This window comes from Hemitrygon akajei, unplaced genomic scaffold (assembly GCF_048418815.1).
Source record: "Hemitrygon akajei unplaced genomic scaffold, sHemAka1.3 Scf000049, whole genome shotgun sequence".
Taxonomy (NCBI): Eukaryota; Metazoa; Chordata; class Chondrichthyes; order Myliobatiformes; family Dasyatidae; genus Hemitrygon; species Hemitrygon akajei.
The window spans coordinates 7,372,740-7,394,433 of NW_027331935.1; the positions used below are offsets into that span (position 1 = coordinate 7,372,740).

General features: G+C 41.4%; 1 protein-coding gene across 1 annotated transcript in view; it reads left to right on the forward strand.

The window, feature by feature from the left end:
* The window catches only part of LOC140720994 (NACHT, LRR and PYD domains-containing protein 3-like), a 40,046-nt gene extending 18,914 nt beyond the window's left edge, over positions 1 to 21,132 (forward strand). Inside the window, exons 4-12 of the mRNA XM_073035861.1 lie at positions 1,291 to 1,457; positions 3,278 to 3,449; positions 8,311 to 8,376; positions 13,679 to 15,416; positions 16,290 to 16,376; positions 16,470 to 16,640; positions 16,796 to 16,966; positions 20,478 to 20,639; positions 20,804 to 21,132. Of these exons, the coding sequence (XP_072891962.1) occupies positions 1,296 to 1,457; positions 3,278 to 3,449; positions 8,311 to 8,376; positions 13,679 to 15,416; positions 16,290 to 16,376; positions 16,470 to 16,640; positions 16,796 to 16,966; positions 20,478 to 20,639; positions 20,804 to 20,891 (2,817 nt within the window). The 5' untranslated portion in view covers positions 1,291 to 1,295 and the 3' untranslated portion in view covers positions 20,892 to 21,132. The remainder of the gene's footprint in view (positions 1 to 1,290; positions 1,458 to 3,277; positions 3,450 to 8,310; positions 8,377 to 13,678; positions 15,417 to 16,289; positions 16,377 to 16,469; positions 16,641 to 16,795; positions 16,967 to 20,477; positions 20,640 to 20,803) is intronic.
* Positions 21,133 to 21,694: the final 562 nt, after the last annotated feature.

The window sequence follows — 21,694 nt, forward strand, 5'->3', positions numbered from 1 at the left end:
GTACAAAATCCTTACAGGCAGCAGTGAGAGCTGAATCCAGGTAGTAATGCTGTAATGCTTGAACTGCACTAAGAGTTTTCTTCTCAGAGAGGAATGCATGGGTAACATCTTGTTTGTCCCAAAATGGAAAGATTCATCAGCGTTATTCACAGACGTAATTGAAACTCATGCATTGGGTATACTCGTACAGCAGGTACTCCTGTTGGTTTTGCTTGGACGATAGCAGAGGTGCTTAGTGTTTGTGAGCTAGAAGTAATAGAAGGAAAACACATTCAAGTTAAACTAGCAAACATAAATCCTCAATAAAGCAACCCAAACAGAAAACAGGGAAGAACAGGGAAAAAAAAAAACAGTCAATAAAACTATCAGGAGGGAAATGTTCTTGCTCTGTTTAAGGCAAAATTGGACCCGCTAGTTTAACGATTGCACAGTGTGGTGCCAACTTAGTAATCAATCCCACGGGGACAATAAATACTGTATCAGAAATTGAACTTTTTCTCTGTTACATTTATTATATTTTCTCATTCTTTCCCAACTTTCTTAGTGTCTCAGCAATAAAGGACGACATGTTTCCTATTCCGTCACAAGCCCATCTCTCACTTATTCTATTCGTGCTATTTTACCATCACTGCTTTCCCTATTTATCTTCTCTTGTCTGCTGTCCCATTCGCACAACACAATGCTGCATTACTTCCAATCTCTCTTGTGTGGATCTATTTCTCCATCTCTAGCTGTCTCTCCTATCCAATGCAAACTTTCTAATTCCTTTCTGCACTACTTCCACCCTTTCTCTTCAATCCTTATTTGACTCCGAAATAATCTTTCTCCCATTTTCCTTCCAAATTCTCACTTCTCCCAATCTTTTCAGCATGGCGTCTCCAAGCACTCTATTCTCACTTCAGCCTCTGGTTCCTTTCCTGCCTGTTCATATACACTTCCTCTTCTTGTCATTCATTCTCACCCAAGTCGCTCCAAGCTCTGAAAGAAGTAGTACTACTGTGATGCATTCTTCATGATTGCATCAAAGGTTTGGGCCAAAGACGTGTTCTTGGAGATGTCGCCATTGAACATTAGCTGAGTTTCCCCAATTCGAATGTCTGAATATGGACAAGCAGGCAGAAAGACTGGACAGGTATTTGTCGGATGTGGACAGACATATTTGACATGTTTTGAATTATAATAAATGTTGAAACAGGGAAAGAAAGTTAACACGTAAAATTTAAGGGATAAAGTGTATGCCGATATCAAATGTTCAGAATTTGTTTTATTTTCTGTACCGATTATTCACAGCCTCTATGTCTGCAATAACCGAGCTTTTGAAAAATTGGGATGATTATCAACTGTTTCAGTTGTCAGAATTTTACCGAGAGAGATTGGAACAGGCGATTGAAGAAGAGGTGGAAGGAGTCAGTTTCATGCTAACTTACAAGGGCCATATCAATGGGCAAGAACATCAGGTGAGTGGAGAAAATGGCGGACATAATGAATATAAGCCTGGTAGCATGACAGGGTAGAACAGCAACAAAACCACTTAATATGGAAAGAGAAAATGAAAAATGGAGAAGAAATGAATAAACAGAAGATGCACTGAATCTGAAACTGCATTAGATGAATGCAAAAGATAATCCCAGTGATCTACTGATCAAGGAGCCCAAAAGTGTTTAATATGTAATTTATGGTGGTTTGAAATAAAATGTAGAAAAAGATGCAGGGCCGGTAGGAAGAGTTATGACACTTCCAGAGCATTAAGTGAGAAAGGCACGATCAATCACTCATCAGCTCGAGGATCACCATGAGACCTAATGCATCATTTCAGAAACAAACGTCAATGATTTCACTACATTGCACAGATGCTGCTCTGTCAGCTCCTGCAGATGACTTGTCATTCTTATTACATCATGCTCTGTCTCCAGAATGCAAAGCAAAATGTGATTTGACTTCCATGCACACACTGGGGAGAAAAGTTCAGTTGGGTCTTCCACAGCAACAGCATGTCTATACTGAGTGTTACTTATGCTCAACACTACCAACCTCCACGGGAAACCCATCGCTTTTTTTTTGCTTTTGAATAAACTGACTATATCTGTTTTCAGGCATGCCAAGTCTTTGATTCAACCACCCTTTGAAAGAGAACTGCATGTACTTCTGTGAGCAAGCAAAAGTGCCTTAAAGCTCATAGCTTTTACTTTATGTAGGGATCTCAATTTTTTAAATGCACCAGCCAAAACATTCTCATTGCACTCACCGTTCATAAGCAATCAAATACGAGGGGTAATTGATAAATTCGTGCCCTAAGGCAGAAGGAATCAATTTTAGAAAGCCTAGCACATTTATTTTTCAACAGAGTCCACTCCTATATTTACACAGTTAGTTCAGCGGTCGTGGAGCATACAGAACCCTTCTTTGACCTCCTGATAAGCTCGTGGCCTAAGCTAGAAGGAGTTGAGGTATATCACACTTGTTACATGTCTGTGAAGCTCAAAACTTTGAGTGATTATGCAGAAATGTTGAAGTTAATAACTCATCCCCTTTTACCGTAGAACACGAACCTATCAATTACCCCTGCTGTGGACCACTTCTTTAGGTCCAAGATGCCGACTTCTACAAAGAAGGGATACATATGCTCCACAACCGCTGGAATAAGTGTGTAAATGTAGGCGGGGACTATGCTGGAAAGTAACTGTACTAGTTTTTCTAAAATTGGCTCCCTCTGCCTTAGGTCACGAACTTATCAATCACCCCTGATAAAGTTGCTCTGTCACTAAAACTGAACATGCAAAGATATAATGTGCAATTTGATGTTGGAAGCAGTATTTTGAAAATATGCCTCGTGAACAATTATACATTCAATGAACGAAATACAATAATTTCAGTGTTGACGTCGAAATGTTTAAAATTAAAGCTGATGAATTTTCTGCCAATGAAAAGTATTTCCCTATGCATTGCTATTGATGTTCACTCTATTCAAGCAAACAGTTTATTTGTGCCATAATACGTATTGAATGGCAGGACAAACTGATCACGTTAAAATTCACCACTTCTCGACGCGCAATATTTCTGATTACTGACGGTCTTCCATGTATTTTTTGTGTGTTCTCATGGTTGACGATTTTCTTAGAGCTAGAAAATATTATCAATATTTGATAATCGATAAGTACTAGAGCAGTGTGTTTTTTTCAGTGCAAGCAATATCTTCGTACCGCCATCTCTGGTCCATTAACTGATGGCATGACTCTTTCACTCTGCTCCTCATTGTGCGTATTGCTATTTGTTACAGGAAGTCGTTAAGATCAGGGAGAAAGGAAATCGGGTGGACAGTTCAAAACTCCTCCTTAGCATTCTGATAGCGAAGCACCCTCGCACCCATAGGCTGATGTGGAAATATTTCTTGAAAATGCATCGCATTTTACCAAAATTGGAGGCACTACGGAAGGAAATGCAAGAACTCGGTACGGTAATTTTCATATTTTTCATCGTTTAATCATTTTCATCAGTGGGGCAATTGCTCAAAGGAATTATTTTATCAAGAAATCATAGTATTTCGATTGATAGTATCAGGATTCAGCATGGCTTTGTGGTGGAAATTCCTGCTGGCCGAATCATATGACGTGTTTCCATGCAGTAACCAGGAAGATAGATGACAGTAAGGCAGTGGATTTTGTCTGCATGGACTTCAAGACGTTTGACAAGTTCCTGCATGGTAGTTTAGTCCTGGAGCTAAACTGCTGTAGACTCAAAGATGAGCCATTTGCTTGGATTCAGTGTTAACTTGGAGGTAGGAAGCAGATGTTGGTGAATCAAGGTTGTCTTTTGAAATCGAAGGCAACCACTAATTTGTGCCATGGCGATTGGGCAAGGCTTGATCAGAACATTTGCGAACGACAGAAAATTGAGAGGTTCTTTTTAAATAGTAAATAAGGTATTCCCTGATTAGAGAGAGAGATGTTGGTCAATTAGAGAACTAAGCTTATGAGTGGTAAATATACGTCAATATAAATATAAGGAAAAATATTTTGGAGAGTCCAAGTAGTGTGGGGCTTGTAATATCAATGGGAAATTTCTCTGCAGCAAACCAGAAATATGGAATTGGAGCAGTGATTCATCGCACAGGAATACAGTGGCATGCAAAAGTTTGGGCACCCATGGTCAAAGTTTCTGTTATTGTGAATAGCTAAGCGAGTAAAGGATGACCTGATGTCCAAATGGCATGAAGTTAACGATGACAGATTTCTTTAATATTTAAGCAAGAAATCGTTTTGTTTATCTCCATCATTTACAGGTTCTAAGTAACAAAAAATGGAAAAGGGCCCGAAACAAAAGTTTGGGTACCCTGCATGGTCAGTACTTAGTAACACCCCCTTTGGCAAGTATCACAGCTTGTAAACACTTTCTTTAGTCAGCTAAGAGTCTTTCAATTCTTGTTTGGGGGATTTTCAACCCTTCTTCCCTGCAAAAGGCTTCTAGTTCTGTGAGATTTTTGGGCCGTCTTGCATGCACTACTCATTTGAGGTCTGTCCACAGATTTTCGATGATATTTAGGTCGGGAGACTGTCAGGGCCATTGCAAAACCTTAAGCTTGCGCCTTTTTATGTAGGCTATTGTGGATTTTGAGGTGTATTTAGGATCTTTATCCTGTTGTAGAAGCCATCTTCTTTTCATTTTCAGCTTTTTTACAGAGGGCGTGATATTTGCTTCCAGAATTTGCTGGTATTTAATTGAAATAATTCTTCCCTCTACCAGAGAAATGCTCCCCGTGCCACTGGCTGAAACTCAAGCCCAAAGTATGATCGATCCACCCCCGTTCCTAACAGTTGGAAAGGTGTTTTTTTTTTCATGGAATTCTGCCCCATTTTTTTCCAAAATGCCTTTGTTCATTGTGGCCAAAAAGTTCAATTTTAACTTCATCAGTCCATAGGACTTGTTTCCAAAATGCATCAGGCTTCTTTAGATGTTCCTTTGCAAAGTTCTGATGCTATATTTTAGAAACATAGAAACATAAAAAGCCTACAGCACAATAAAGGTCTCTTCGGCCCACAAAGTTGAACCGAACATGTGCCTACCTTAGAAAGTACTAGGTACCTATCCAAAAGTCTTTTTAAAGACCCTATCGTATCCGCCTCCACCACCGTAGCCGGCACCCCATTCCACACACTCACCACTCTGAGTAAATATTTACCCCTGACATCTCCTCTGTATCTACTCCCCAGCACCTTAAACCTGTGTCCTATTGTGGCAACCATTTAAGCCCTGGGAAAAAAGCCTCTGACTATCCACACGATCAATGCCTTTCATTATCTTATACACTTCTAAGAGGTCACCTGTCATCCTCCTTCACTTCAAGGAGAAAAGGCAGAGTTCAGTCAACCTATTATTATAAGGCATGCTCTCCAATCCAGGAAACATCCTTGTAAATCTCCTCTGCACTATTTCTGTGGCATCAACATCCTTCCTGTAGTGAGGCAACCAGAACTGAACACAGTACTCCAGGTGTGGTCTGACCAGGGTTCTATATAGCTGCAACATTACCTCTCGGCTCCTAAATTCTATTCCACGTTTGATACACTGTATGCCTTCTTAACCACAGAGTCAACCTACGCAGCTCCTTTGAGCGTCCTGTGGACTCGGACCCAAAGATCCCTCTGATCCTCCATACTTCTAAGAGTATTACCATGTATACTATGATGTACCATCATATTTGACCTACCAAAATGAACCACCACACACGTATCTGGGTTGAACTCCCATCTGTCACTTCTCAGCCTAGTTTTGCATCCTGTCAATGTCCCTCTGTAACATCTAAAAGCCTTCCACACTATCCACAACACCTCCAACTTTTGTATCATCATCAAACTTACTAACCCATCCCTCCACTTACCCATCCAGGTCATTTATAAAAATCACGAAGAGCAAGGGTCCCGGAACAAATCCCAGAGGCACTCCACTGGAGACCTACCTCCATGCAGAATATGACCCGTCTACAACAACTCTTTGCCTTCTGTGGCAAGCCAGTTCTGGATCCACAAAGCAGTGTCCCCTTGAATCCCATGCCTCCTGACTTTCTCAATTAGCCTTGCATGGGGTACCTTAACAAATGCCTTGCTGAAATCCATATACACTACATCTACTGCTCTTCCTTCACCAATTTTGTAGTGGGGACTTAGGAAAGATTTTCTTCTGATGGCTCTTCCATGAAGGTCATACTTGTGCATGTTTCGCTGCACAGCAGATCAGTGCACCACCACTCCAGAGTCGGCTAAATCTTCCTGAAGGTCTTTTACAGTGAAACGGGGGTTTTGATTTGCTTGTCTAGCAATCCTACGAGCAGTTCTCTCGGAAAGTTTTGTTGGACTTCCAGAATTCAACTTGACCTCCATCGTTCCTGTTAACTGCCATTTCTTAATTTATTTACGAACTGAGAAAACGGCTACCCAAAAACGATTTGTTATCTTGTTATAGCCTTCTCCTGCTTTGTGGGCATCGATTATTTTAATTTTCAGATTGCTAGGCTGCCGCTTGGATGAGTCCATGGCTGCTGATTGTTGGGCCAAGGTTCGAGGAGTCAGGGTATTTAGAAAGATTTCAAATTTGCATCGCCTGGCCTTTCAATGATGCCTGTAAACAAACCATTGTCCTAACAAGCGAATTATATGTGAGAACTTGGGTAAAATTATCTGAGAGCTCAAATCTCTTGTGGTGCCCAAACTTTTGCATTATGCTCCTTTCCTTTTTCTTCAGTCTAAAATTGTACAAAACAAAAATAATACACAAATCTTGATTAAAATGTTGAAAATGTTTCATCTTTAACTTTATGCTTCTTGGAAAACAGTTCATCCTGTACTTACTTAACTCTTGATAGTAACAGAAATTTTGATCAGGGGTGCCTGAAGTTTTGCCTGCCACTCTAAGTATATAAGCAATTAAACTAGGGGCTAAGCACACAAACTTGTGCTGCAACTGTGCTGATGGTGATTGCCAAGTAGGTGTTTCCAATCTGATGTAACGGATCTGCAAGACAGGAAATCGATCGATGATTCGTTTGCACGGGAATATTGAAGCCTAGCTGTTTGAGATTATTGATTTCCATAAGTCATTGTGTACTACTCGTGACAGAGTAACTTGTCGGTTGTGTCTCAAGTAAGTCCAGCCAAATACCATTTTTGATATAATTTTGATCGTACTGCAATATGAAAGGAAGGCTGAATGCAAAGTCTTTGTAAGGTATTGGTCAGACAGCATTTTGCTTTCTCTTGATTTGATTTTAAGCTATCCTCAAAATCTAAGAATATCCTGTTATAACAGAGATAAGGAGGGATTTCCATTGCTACAGTGTGACAAGTGTGTGGAATGCATTTCCGTTGAATGCTGTGGAGGCCACGGCATTGAATATATTTCAAAATATTAGAATATTTGAGAATATTTAAGTATATGTAGGTTTAGGTCGATATTTGTAAATTAGTAAAGACGTCAGTGGTTCCAGGGAGAATGAGCTTGAATGGGAAAATAGATCGGCCTTGATAGAATGGTACAGCAGACTCTATGGTATTAATGGCCTAATTCTGCTCCTATATTTCAGGTACTTATGGTCTTTTGGGACCTCGGATTTCAATCCATCGTTTGTTGAAAAGAACGTCAGTGTTAGACAAGGTGGAGTAATAGAACTGTAATAGGAGTAATAGGTCTTCAGACAGGGAATTGAATAGAGTATTGTTTGCATTATGTGGCATAATGTAAGGCAGACTTGGAGTTTCGTGCAGAGTTTTACACATTGTGTTGTAGGAAAGACGTGTTATACTTGTTTAAACAGATACAAGTCTTAAGGATTTTAGCAGACCTCGACTGCCTGGGTTATAGGGAGAGGTTGGTCAGTCTGAACATGGGAGAATGAGAGTTCAGTATTTCGATGGGATGTATAAGATGGACACTAAATGCATTTTCCTGCAGTATCATGAGCTCCTTCAGCCGAAGTGGGGAGGGGGGTTGGAGGTGGCATAGACTTAACGCAAGAAGGGAAAATTGTTAAAGGGACTAAATGGCAACGGTTCCATGCAGAGGGCGGTGGTCTGTTGGGGGATCTGCCAGAGACTGTTTTTGAGGCACATACAATAGTGTCTTCTATAAGTACTCTTTTAGAGTACATTTATGAATGGGGTTTCAAGTCTAGGGAGAGAACGCAGGAATTGGATAATAACTGAGTGAGCACGTAGTTGGCATGGCAAGAGAGCCTGTATCGATGCTGTAATGCTCAGCAACTCTAGGACTCTATTTGCTGAGGACGTCACATTGACTGATTGCTTCTATTAATTTTAACAGCTTCTGATCCCACTGAATTTTTGAAAATCATGGAACTTCTGTGTGAGCTCCCTGCAGAACTGAAAGGTAAGTCAAAATAACACTAAGTATTTTTCTTCTGAAGCTGTGGCGTTTACTTTAAGGAGTTGTGCAGGCAATCAAAAGCGAAGGGAAGATAAAGTCACCTTGGTAACTGAGCAATGGAAACTGGGTGGGAGTATGGACGCTGGCTGGCTGTGTTTAATGTGCTGAGTGTTATATGCACTTAAATGCATGTTATCTCTGGATCCTCGATGACACTCAAAGTCATTCTGAAACTTTAACAGTTCCACAATTTAATTTAACTTGAGTTTGAGTCCTCAAGAAATCCATTCACCACAATAATGAAGTCTTTTATAATAGTCCTTGCATAAAGATTGTCCCGGATCTTCCACCGTTTCTAACGCAGTCAGGTTTACTGCGTAACACGCTAAAACACTGTACAACAAATAATTTGCTTCCCGAATAATTTTGTGTGTATATTATGGATTTTGAGCTGCTGATAATGAAAATTTCCATAACATCTCCCTAGCTAAATTAACTAAAATAATTATGCTCAGAACACACGCACTCTTATGTCTCAATCATTTTTTTCTCTGACTTGTGCACAAAGAGATCAGCACGGTCACCTGTAACACTCACCGTTCTGAAGACTGAACATTTTATACTTTATTTTCTTGTCATTCATCGATACTGATCGTTATAAATGGTATATCTTTGAATTCCTTGCTCAGAAGATTAATAGCCATTGGCAATTGAGGTATTAAAGTTAATCAAAACCTCAAGCGGACAGCTGATGATATTTTGAAGTTAGTGAGGATGACAGAGATTTAGTTGTTAGTTATGTTCAATTCTCAATTGTCTCTGGCATCCTTTATTGTGCAGTGGGAAGCTAAGTTTTAAGAAGATCTTCTTGGAAAAAGTCTCAGTCCAGAGGCCTTACTGGTTTATCTTAAATACACATTGTTAGAGTTACTTCAGCATAACTCATCTGTAGTAAGCAGAGGTGTCTCCGGTGGTCTGTCTTCAAATGTCTTAATTGACTACAACTACCAGGCTATCCATGCCTCACTCCCTCTTCTTTGTTCTTTAAAGGACAACATAAACATTACGAATTTTAATAAAGCGGTCCATGAAACTCCACGACAGTTTCATCAGGGACGCTTGCCTCTCTATATCAGGGATGTACGTGCAACATTCCTGGCTAGTAATGGCACAGGTACAATTCGCTTTGATAACAGAATGCCAAGAGCTAGTAGATTTTTGGGTCCACAGTGCAGATGAACTAGCAATTTTTACGAACTTTGGAAGGGCTCCGCAGGCTTTATTCACAAGCATGCAGGTACAGCACGATCAAGTGGTGGAAGGTGCGCATCCCCACAGCTGGAAGAGAAGGAGGACGGTGGACTTAAAGCAATGCTGAAGCACAGTGGAACAACACTTTACAAACGTACAGCCACTGGAGAATAAGATTGATGGTCTAAGGGTAAGATTGCTTTATCGGTAAGAAATGAGGAATTGATGTGTTCTGTATTTCGTGGAGACATGGCTCACTTCAGACACGCTGGATATGTAACAAAATATCTGAAGGCTTCTTGATACACCAGATGGTCTGGAATACTGATTTAAACAACGTAAGATGTGGGATCTATGTTTAATGATAAACTCTTCGTGCTGCTCAGACTCAGCACTCTTTTTGCAGTATCTTCCACACCTGGAACATCTGATCTTTAAGTGCCCTCTGTTGTAGTTGGCAAGACAGTACTCCCGCATGAAACAATACTGAAAATAGCATCACAGTTTGCATACTGACGAAAACAGATATTTAAAAATCAATCAATCGATGTATTGAATGCCTCAATTAGCAAACATGAAACAGCTTACCCTATCGCCTTTCTACTAATTGTCAGGGACTTCAGTCAAACTTGTTTAAAGAAAACCCTGAGCACATAATTCAGTATATCAGCTGCAGCGTTACGGTTCTCAACACACTCGGCTACTGTTATCTACCGTTCCATGCCTGGACTGCAGGATATCTGAACAGTTAGCTGTCCTCATCTTACCTGCATACAGTAAAAGACTAATGAGCATGGCTCCAGATATAAGGATAACACAGAAATGGCAAACTCGGGCGGGAGCCCAACCCGAACCGTGGAAAGCATCGCTTATTTTTTTAAAAGCTGCATCTTTCCTATGTTGGTGACTAATGTGACAACTCCACACGGGAGGAGATTTCCGTTTCAGCAACAGGCACAGTAAATTTTTCAATGCGAGAAGCCTCGGACTCAGGAGTGATCGACATCTTGGACTGAATTCCTTTCTCTTGTACAATAAAACATAGTGTTATCCATCTTGGTGGAACCCCAAGTACTGTCATCACCGATAATAAAAATCAAGCGAAGTAATAAGATAACTAAAATAACAGGGCCCAGAACACACACAATCTTACGACTCAAAGGCCTCACTCGGTCGGCTTGAGGATTCACTGCTGTAGACACGACAACCTTTCTCGTCTGTTGTAGGTAGAGTTGTCTCCATTCCACTCGACTAAATCTGCCCCACCTTATCCTTCCTTTACCACAACTTCAACACAGGCTGTAGAGATTCTGCAGTTGTTGAAAATCTTGAGTAAAACACTCAAAAGTTGCCTTTGTAACTCTACAGGTCAGGCAACATCTATGGAGGGGAATAGCATTCAACATGCTGGGCCAAGACATATCATCAGGACACCCATCCTGACAATTCACTCCTCTGCATATTTGCTGCTGGACTTGCTGAGTTCCTTCTGCATTGTGTCTGAGTTCGACCATCCATAGCCATTGGTCAAAGGAAATCCGAGTCACCAGCAAAGAGCTCACAACCTTTCCAATTCTGAGTTCTATATGTCCTACATTTTATTTGCAAAATAAACCATGCTAAGTTCCGAGTCAGCCAAGTTATTTTGTAATTGCTTGCCTCATATCTATAGCCTGCTGGGCTGCAATTATTCTATTTTTTTTTAAATTCACTTCCTCTATTGTGGATTCATTTGTGTTGCTGGAGGGAAGCAAGAACTGTCAGCTGTACAATTGGTATCGACTCACTCAGGCACTCCTTGACCCAATAAATAATCATTGTGTAAATAAGGACGTAACCACCTAACCACTCTCTGCGCCCACACAACTAACTTCTCTGATTTCTCACAGGCAGATCATGTTCCTTTTAGCAGAGCTATCTCATAGCACTCTCTGATGCACAATGCCTTGCTTTGCATCTATGTGTGACAAAGCAGGTGATCTTGCTTCTGTAATACATTCTGTTTACTGAATTTCATCTGCTCCCCTTGATAGAGTTCTTAGTTCAAACACATAGTTCATTAGCATATAGTATCATGAATTGTACAGCGCAGCACCGATCCCTGTTGTGTGCCAAACGTCATAGCCAACAAGCCGAGAAAGACCGATCTACCACCCATGCATGTGTATAAACAAGGCTACGCAATGACTTTAAAATCATCCGAGAGGAAAGCTTCCTTTATCTTTTTAATGAGAGCTTACTTCTGTAATTGATGAAATTTAAGTAAAATACATATGAATTTCATTACAATATTATAGTGTCCCTCAATAAACACTAACACTATCAATTATTCTTGCAATCAGTGTTAACCAAGGTAATACACACATGTAAAATTCCGTAATTCTGCTGTGCAGAGCAGTTGCTTAATAGTGATAGACGATAAACATAAACATCACAGGAAAACGATACTGGAGAAACAGAAATGGATGACAAGGAAGCACCGGACAAATTAAATACGAATTTTATCTAAGTCTTCACTGTGGAAGTTTCAGGCATCAGGGGTCATAAAGTATGTGATAAGCATTTCTGGGGAGATGTCACCGGCACATATTAACTGAATCTGCAAGCAGCCATGTGATTCAGCCGGGAGAAGGCCACATTTATAGCAATATACCTCACGGGCTGATAAAATTTTGAGTTCAACCAAAATGGATGTCGAGATGTTCCGATTAAAGGAACCTCGTTTTAAGCAAATACTGTGTAAATACTGTTCATACGCAATCATCGGTCGCTAATATGACAGATTGTACATCAGCATAAAACCAAAAAGATATATTTATTAGTTTTCAACTTTATCAACCAGTCAGTAGAAAAAAAAAAGGAAGAATGATTATCTGTTACAGTTAAATCAGTTTCAATGTCCTTCGTTCGAGAAGAGGTTCTTGCAATAGGAATTTCCCTTCAGATTGGATCCTCCAGGCATCTTCACATCCCCAACCAAAAGACCCTAAACCAGACTAATGTCCATCAGGAATCACTCTTCACCCAGCTCCTGGAACCTTGTTTCCATCACACATCCTTATTGGCTGACACAGCATTACCAAGTTGGAAAACCTGGCTCCTTATCTTTAGCTGAAGCAAAACTACTATCACCATCAGAACACATGGCTATTACCAAAAAGAGCTGAAATAAATTGCCACACCATGTCACAGTAGAAATTTTAACCGGGGCTTTACCGTTGAGGAAGTCCATGAGTAGAGCACACAGCCTCAGAATAGGGGGTTGGGGGCATGTTTTTACAAAGGAGATGAGGAGGAACCTCTGGAAAGAAAGTGGTGAATCGGTGAAATTTATTGACACAGACCAAGTCATTGGGTATATTTAAGGCAGAAGTTGATAGATTCTCAATTATTCAGGGACACAGAGAGAAGACAGGATACAGAGGCAGAGAATGTTCTAATTCTGTTCCAATACCTTTTGGTCTTATCATCCTAAAGTTCACCTTAATGAAAGTCATGTTATGCAAAATCTGCCTGTCCCGATGTGCATCTAACTGTGTTTGTAACTTCATTGAAAATTGCTCTTTATGATATTATCTTCAGTATATTCTCTGGAGCCTCTCTGAACCAAGAGGCCTACATGAAGTAAAAGATCCATAGTACATTTAAGAGTGCTGCTCAGAAAGTGCGCAGGTAATGCCACTAGAGCTGGAAACATGTTGAGCTTTGTGTTGGGATCTGAACCGAGGTTGGTTACTGGCCATGAAATGGGAGACACTAATCTCTATCTGTACCACGTCAGTTCGGTCATATCCTTCTTCTGCTAAACAGAATATCGGTTTCAGTTTCCCTGAAATAAAAACCATGCATGCCACAGATAAGGCAGAATGAATGGTGGATAATTTTCAACTTTTGCACTTAAGCCTATATCAAAATAGACGATTTATTTTCTTTCGAGCCATTGATTGCTGTTGGAATTTGTCTTGCAATATTAAACCTGTCAGTGAGTTAGTTGTTTTAATTTTCAGTTCAAACAGCTAACACTGAGGTCATTTTCTTTCTCTTTCAATGGAAGATGTTCAACAGAAACACAAGGAAGTGCTGCGGATACAAACAGAAACACTAAGCGTGAACACGATCTTAAAGGGGGAGAAGGTGAAGATTTTCCAGCTGCTTGATCACTACGCTGAGCTAACAGTCATTTCCACGGTTCGAGATCGAAGACTGGTGGAACATGAGCTGCTGGCAAGAGGCCGAAAACACGAGGAGTTCAGACAGCAACATCTCAAGGGAGATTTAAAAAAAATCAGGACCGATCAATTGTTCGAGAGCAGATTATTCCTGACCAAATCCAAATCTGGGAGTTCAGCAGCAGTGGCTGGAGTCCCGGGGATTGGGAAAACAACAATGGTACAAAAGATTGTTTATGACTGGGCCACGGGGAAAATATACCAACGGTTCCAGTTTGTCTTCAGTTTCAGATTCCGGGATTTAAACTCCATTAACACTAGAGTAAACCTGAGGGAACTGATTCTGGATCACTATCCTTACTTTAAGAATTTCCTGACAGAGGTCTGGAAGAAATCAGAGAGAGTACTGTTTATATTCGATGGTTTGGATGAATTCAAGCACACAATCGATTTTTCTGACAGTCGGAGAGATACAGAACGCAAGCACCAGTGCCCAGATCCCGAGTGGTGGTGTGAAGTGTCTGACATTGTGTACAGTTTAATCCAGGGCAAGCTGCTCCCAGGGTGTTCAGTGCTGTTGACCACACGCCCCACTGCGTTACATTTATTGGAGAAGGCGGAGATCAGTGTCTGGGCTGAAATCCTGGGATTTGTTGGTGAGGAACGGAAGGAATATTTCATCAGATATTTTAAAGATCAGACAGTGGCGGAAGCTGTTTTCGAACACATGGAGGAGAACGAGATCCTGTACACCATGAGCTACAACCCCTCCTACTGCTGGATCCTCGCTCTGGTACTGGGCCACTTCTTCACACAAAGAGTCAGGGACCCGCAGCGAGTTCCCAAGACCATCACACAGCTGTATTCCTACTATATTTACAACATCTTGGAAAACCATGGCCGTGAGATTGAAAACCCCCGTGATGTGTTACTCAGGGTTGGTCAGATGGCCTTCAGAGGAGTGGCTGAGAAGAAGATTATATTTACAAATGGAAATTTGATCAAATACAAACTGCAGCCTTCCCAGTTCCTGTCCGGGTTCCTGATGGAGCTTTTGGAGAGAGAGGATTCTGGTCGGAGCGTGGTGTACACATTCCCACACCTCACCATTCAAGAGTTTGTAGCCGCTCTCGCACAATTCCTGGATCCACAAACCGGAAATATCCTGAAATTCCTCACTGAAGTCCGCAGTACGACCGACGGAAGATTTGAGGTATTTCTCCGTTTTGTTGCCGGTCTCTCCTCCCCAATGACAACTTGGCGGCTGGCAGAGATTCTGGGTCCATTTCCTCAAGAAATAGTCTATGGAGTTATTGACTGGGTGAAGGAAGAGGTGAAACGCCAGACTGGGAACGCATCAAGTGCAAGTGCTAAAAGGACACTACTGAACACATTGCACTACCTGTTTGAGTCTCAAAATCGTGTAGTGGCTCAGGAGACACTCGGGAATGTGGAAAAACTTTCATTCAGTGGACTGCGACTGACGCCAATTGACTGCGCTGCCCTGTCTCATGTCATTGGGCTTTGCAATACAATAAAACATCTCAATATGGAGCAATGCTACATTCAGTGTGAGGGACTCCAGCGGCTGGAACCAGCGCTACACAAATGCCTGGATTTGAGGTAACTGTCATTTGCCACTGATTTGTGAATTTGTCCAATTTTGTTGGTGTGATATGAAGGAAAAGAAGCAGTGAATGAAACTCTGGGAAAGCAGACTCCCAGAGTCATTGACAAATGCCAGTGGATCCGGCAAGAGACTACAATCTCTACAGTGCCTCATTATGAAGTGGTTTTCTGATCGTTATCTGATCAGAGAATACTAGACATTGATTACATTGGAATTTAATTAAATGATTACTATCCTTCCCTCTGCCAGAGACACTCACATTGATGATTATTGTATGGTGCTCCCTCTTCCCCAATTGTTGGTATCGGAGACTATAATAGCGAATGGATTTCAGTCTGTACACCATGTATTCTCCCTTATTTTACCCTGTACGTCTCTGATAGGAGGCATCCATTGTACATCCTGTCTGTTTTAGACTCCACTCTTGCCCATTTCTCTTTACATCTCCATGCTCCAACCTCTCACCCCGCATATCGGCAGTTCTGCCATGTCCCAGCATCACGTCGTTCTGACATTGCTATCTCCACCGCTGCCCATAAGCGATGCGACCTCGGCTCTGTCACCACAATGTATGCACAGTGAACCAGCACCTGCTCTTACAACCATAGCTGCCGCTGTATCTTCCTCTCTCTCTTTCATTAAGCAGGAAGATTTGCCAGTCGTCCTGGATTGAAACACAATTGGGAGAGTTCACAGATCTGTCAACTAAAGCACTTCATTGCATAAATTATTCACATTTCTTGATAAAAAAAAGAGGGGGTAATTTAACAGTTAATTCCTGAAGGTTTTAATGATTCTTGAAATACCCATGTGACAGAAGTGACATCGATTCGTATTAGCTGATTTCTCACTCTGTTTGTGTTTAGACTGGGTTCCAACGAACTGGGAGATTCAGGAGTGAAATTAGTGTCTGCGGCTCTGAGGAACCGGGAATGTAAAATACAGAGACTGTGGTAAGTACCAGACAATGATTGACTGTGCGACTGCCAAATGTCTGTATAGACAGTTTCTCTGTGTCTTACAGTCTCACCCTTTCCGATCTACAGGATAGACAGAAACAGTCTCACAGATTCTTGCGCAGGGAATCTTGCCTCCGCTCTCAGTATAAACCGATCACTAACAGAATTATACTTGCGTGGAAATAACCTGGGAGATTCAGGAGTGAAATTGATGTCTGCGGCTCTGAGGGACCCAGAGTGTAAAATACAGAGACTGTGGTAAGTACCAGACTGTGACGGATTGTGTTTGAAGTCAGTGGGTGTCTGACACTGAACAATAATGTGATCAGTAATGGTGTTACTGTTAAACTCCGGGGAAACTCACCATCCCCTGTCTCTCTGTATCACTGACTGTTACTCTCTCTGATCCGCAGGTTGGGAGAAAATAGTCTCACAGAATCTTGTGCCACAGATCTCGCGGATTCTCTTAGTAAAAATGACTCACTGACGATGTTGGAACTTGGTCGCAATGAACTTCGGGATTTGGGAGTAAAACTGGTGTCTGCATCCCTGAGCAGCCCAGACTGCAAATTAAAGCAACTGTGGTAGGTGCATTTATACATACATGTCCCCATATGCACGACGTACAAATGTATAAGTCACCAGGTACGCCATACAAATTTAACCATGTCAGTGTGTACATCATATAAATGTGCATATGTCAGCATGTAACCCATATAAATTTGCATATGTCACCCTGTACAGTCCATATGCAAATGTCACTGTATACATATTTTCCTACAGGCAATTGCAGTAGAACAATAAAATACAATGGAATCAGTGGAAAAAGTCTGTACACAAGTACCGACATGCTATCAGTGTGTAAAGGCAAATTGTACAAATGAAAGGGACAAATAAAAATAATGATATTGAGGATGTAGCATTTGCTTCGCTAATCAACTTAATATAGGGAGCGATAACCTCCTGCCCGGCTAAACTTAAGGAATCTCCTTTGGGTGGATGCTGCGCGATATATCCCGTGTTACAAACCAGTACCCCGAAATAACAAATAGTACGCAATATGCGATTAAACGATTAAGCTTTATAACTCTTACTTTGACTATATAGTTAGTAGAGAAACAATATAAAAGGAAAAGGGCCCAAATCTTATTAACAGTCTGTGCACGCGAAGTTGGAGCTCACGCTGTTCAGTAGTCCTTCATCCACCATCGTTCTCCTCTTAGCCTCGCCGACCTTCGGATCGCTGCTCCGTGTCCATCCCGTCCAGCGGTCTACCAAATCTGTGCATTCGCGTCTTCTCACTTAATTTTTCTCTCTCTCCCTCTGGCAAAGCCCGCGAAATCAACTGCTTCTAGAATCACAAGACAGGGCAACAAACTCCTGATTGGCTAACCCCTGCATGCCAAAGCCCCGTTATCTCTAGCCATAACCCAAACATTGCTGATACAGAGAAACCATTACCTAAGCAGTGAAACATTACAAAGAAGCCATTCCATGTAGATCAGTTGAAACATCCTTGAAAGTCAGTCCATAGATTGCATTGAGTGATTAGTTTAGCGTTGAGGTGAAGAAGGCAATCTGTGCTGGCTAAAGTGCCTGATGGCTCAAAGATAATACCTGTTCCTGAACCAGGAGGCATGGGAATGAAGGCACCTGTATCTCCTCCCTGATGGTGGGAGTCCTGGATAATGGTCGCTGCTTTCTCGTGGCGGCACTCTTTCCAGATGTGTTCAATAATGGGGGTGGCTTTTTTTTCCTGAGAAACTCTGTTTTATCCACCAATGTTAATGAACATTTATTTTCCCGGGGCTGGTTTTTCCATACCAACCTATGGTACAATCAGACAGAATACTCTGCACTGTGCATCGATAGAAGTTGTTCAAAAGTTTTAGATGCCACGTTGAATCTCTGGCAAATTCTAACAATGTGGAGACTCTGCCCTTCCTCCTCCAAGATAAATTTATCTGTCGGTCCCAACACAGGTCCTATCATAACGCAGAGGAATTTAAAGTTACTCTCGGCTGCTAAACCCCTAATGAGCCCTGGGATATTACCCCTGATTTCCTCCTCCTGCAATCTGTAATTAGCTCTCTGCTTTTGCTGATGTTGAGTAAGCACTGTTATAGTGGAACCATTCAACCAGATTTTAATCCCCCTCTTATATACAGATTCATCGCTACCTTTGGATTCAGCCAACAGCAATGGTTCCAACAGCAAACTTAAATGTGTCATTGAAACTGTTCTTAGCCTCACAGTCACTAGCATAAATGAAGTCGAACAGAAGGATAAGCAGATAGCCTTGTGGTGTACTTGTGTTGATAGTGATTATGCAGGTAATTTTCACAAACATCAGAGATTTGCAACTTCTCCTTTCTATCCGTTAAAAATGAAAATATGAAAGGAAATATATTTTCAAAGTACATATGCAACCCTAAGATTTGATTCTTATGGGAATACACAGTAAAATCCAGAAACACAATAAGTCAATGAAAGGCCACATGTAAAAGGACAAACAGCAAAAGTACAAAAGACAACAAACTGTGCAAATACGGAATAATTATAATAAATAATTAATATATGTATATCGAGTACTTGAGAGGGTCCATAGTTGGAAGAAACTTTTCAATGATGGAGCAAGTGAAGTTGAGTGATGTTATCCCCTTCGGTTCAAGAGCCTGATGTTTGAGGGTACAAACTGTTCCTGAACCTGGGTTGAGTCCTGATGCTGCTCTCCCTTTTTCCTGATGGTAGCAGCAAGATGTGAGCATGGCCTGGATGGTAAGGGTCGCTGACAATGGAGACTACTTTCCTGCAAAAACGTTTTGTGTAGATGTCTTCAATGGCCTTACCCATGATGAACTGGGCCATATCCACTATATTACATATGCATTTCCGTTCAAGGGCATTGGTCTATCCATACCAGCATCTAACGCAGCCAGTCAATATACTCGCGACTACACATCTGCAGAAGCTTTAAAAAAATTTCAGATGTCATGGCCGATTTTCGCTAGCTCCAAAGGAAGTAGAGGCGCTGCCTTGCTTTCTGTGGAATTGCACTTACTTGCTAGGCCCAGAACAGGTTCTCCAAAATATTAAGACTGAGGAGTTTGAAGTCCATGACTGTTTCCACCTCTGTTTCTCCAAAGTAACTGGCTTATGAACTTGTGGATTCCTCCTCCTGAAGTCAATAATCAGCTTTTTAGCCTTCCTAAAACGGAGTAAGAGATTGTTATTATGACATCACAAGCCGATTTTCAATCTACTTCCTATATGCTGATTCGTCACCACCTCTGATTAGGCCAATGAAAGAGATGTCATCTGCAAATCTGAATATGGCATTGCAACTGTGCATAATCACTTAGGGATAGTTGCAAAGTGATTAGCTGAGGAAGATGAACACACATCCTTGTGGTGCACCTGTGCTGCTGGAGATTATGGATATGTGGTTGGCAAATGATTGGCCTCTGCAAGAGGGGATACAGCGGATCAAATTGCATAAGGAGGTTTTGAGGCCAGGGTCTTGAAGCTTATTGATTAGTTTTGCGGGGATGTTAGTATTGAATGCCGAGCTGTACTCAATCAAGAGCATCCTGATGTATGCAGCTGTGCTGTACAGATGTCCCTCGGTTAAGTGAAGAGCCAATAAACTGGCATCTGCTGTGGATCTGTTGTTCCGGTAGGCAAAAATGAGTGGATTCAAGTTGCTTTTCAGGTAGGAGTTGAAATGTTTCATTTCCGACCTTTCAGAACACCTGATCACTGTGGATGTAAGTGCTACTGAATAGCGATTGAGATAGGTTACCACATTTCTCTAAGGCACTAATATAAGGAACGTTTGCTTGTGGGAGGTTAAAGTCCTCCGTTATCACCCCAGTCAACTGATCAGTATAGCTCTTCAGTACTTGGCTAGTTACACAATCTGGTCTAGCAGGTTTTTTTCATGGGCCCACCCTCCTGAAGGCTGTTTGCATTAGAGGCTCAAAGACTGAAATTTCACTATTATCGGTGCACATACAGATTTTCTGAAATAATAGCATTGAGGAATTTAAAGTTGCTGTCTTTCACCTTCATTCTTTCTCTCATCTCCAGGCTGAGGGATATCGGTCTTACAGATTCTTGCATCGAGGATCTTGTCCCTGCTCTCATGACCAACCTCTCATTGAACGATCTGGACCTGGGTTCGAATTCCCTCACAGACAGATCTGTCCCCGCCCTTCAGAGATTGATACTTGAGCACCCAAGTTTGCAGCAGTTCGGGTGAGGGTTTATGCTAAAGTTTAACGTAATAAAATACCACTTGATCCATGGGCTTTATTTATTATGGTTTTGTAAAAGTGTTATTAGTACTTTAACCCCAGATGTCTGTGAAAGACATTTTTATGCAGTCAGTTATTTACTCTTTATTCCTCTATGTTTTTCAGGCTAAGGAACAATCCATTCAGTTCAGATAGAGAAAATCAGTTGAAATCGCTGCAGGAGAAGAGGCCCGGACTGCGTGTGGACCTATAAACACATCAGTATATCAAAGGATGGGAATGTTTTCCCCAATTTCCCACCTTCCACTTTAAACAGATGATGCAGAAAGATTTGGACAGGACATCCGCTGTTTGCAAGACGTGTTAATATTTTTGATGAAACATGCTGGTTTTCTGATTATTATATTTGCAGATAGCACAGAATAAGTCAAGTTTTGGAAAATGTGGGAGATTCTCAAAGGCCAAAGCAGATATATATTGGAAATTTGAGAGGGCAAAACTGCATAGATAGCAACATTAGTGGCACGCGGGGGCAGACCCCAGCGTATACTCAGACTGTCACACTATGTTTTGATGTACACGTGACCTGTACAGCTAATGTATAACAATAAAATGTGTGGTTTTGCAATTTGTCCCTACCTCACTTTAACCCACTTTCTTTCACAGTATCCATTCCTCGCTCATCTGCCTCTCAGTTTCTCAGCTTGTTCACTCTCAACATGTCCGTAGTTATTTCTATGCTGTGAAGTGGCAATATGCAACACACAAATGTTTTTGTCTGTGTGTGTGAAAGAGAGAGTGTATCTGCTGCACACGCCACACTCACAATATCCAGACATATACAGATGTTACAGCTTTCACGTCACATGACAGGCATTTGTGTGCACACATCCACACTTGCACACGCACCCGTCAGCACCGACTGAAACGCTTGCCTGGAATGCTAGAACACAGCAACATTGTCTTTTGCTGATACCTTATTGCTGTTGCTTCTGCATGTCTCCCCTTTCTCACCGTCACAGCAACAGTGACCAAAGGGATGAGGCAATTCCGTCC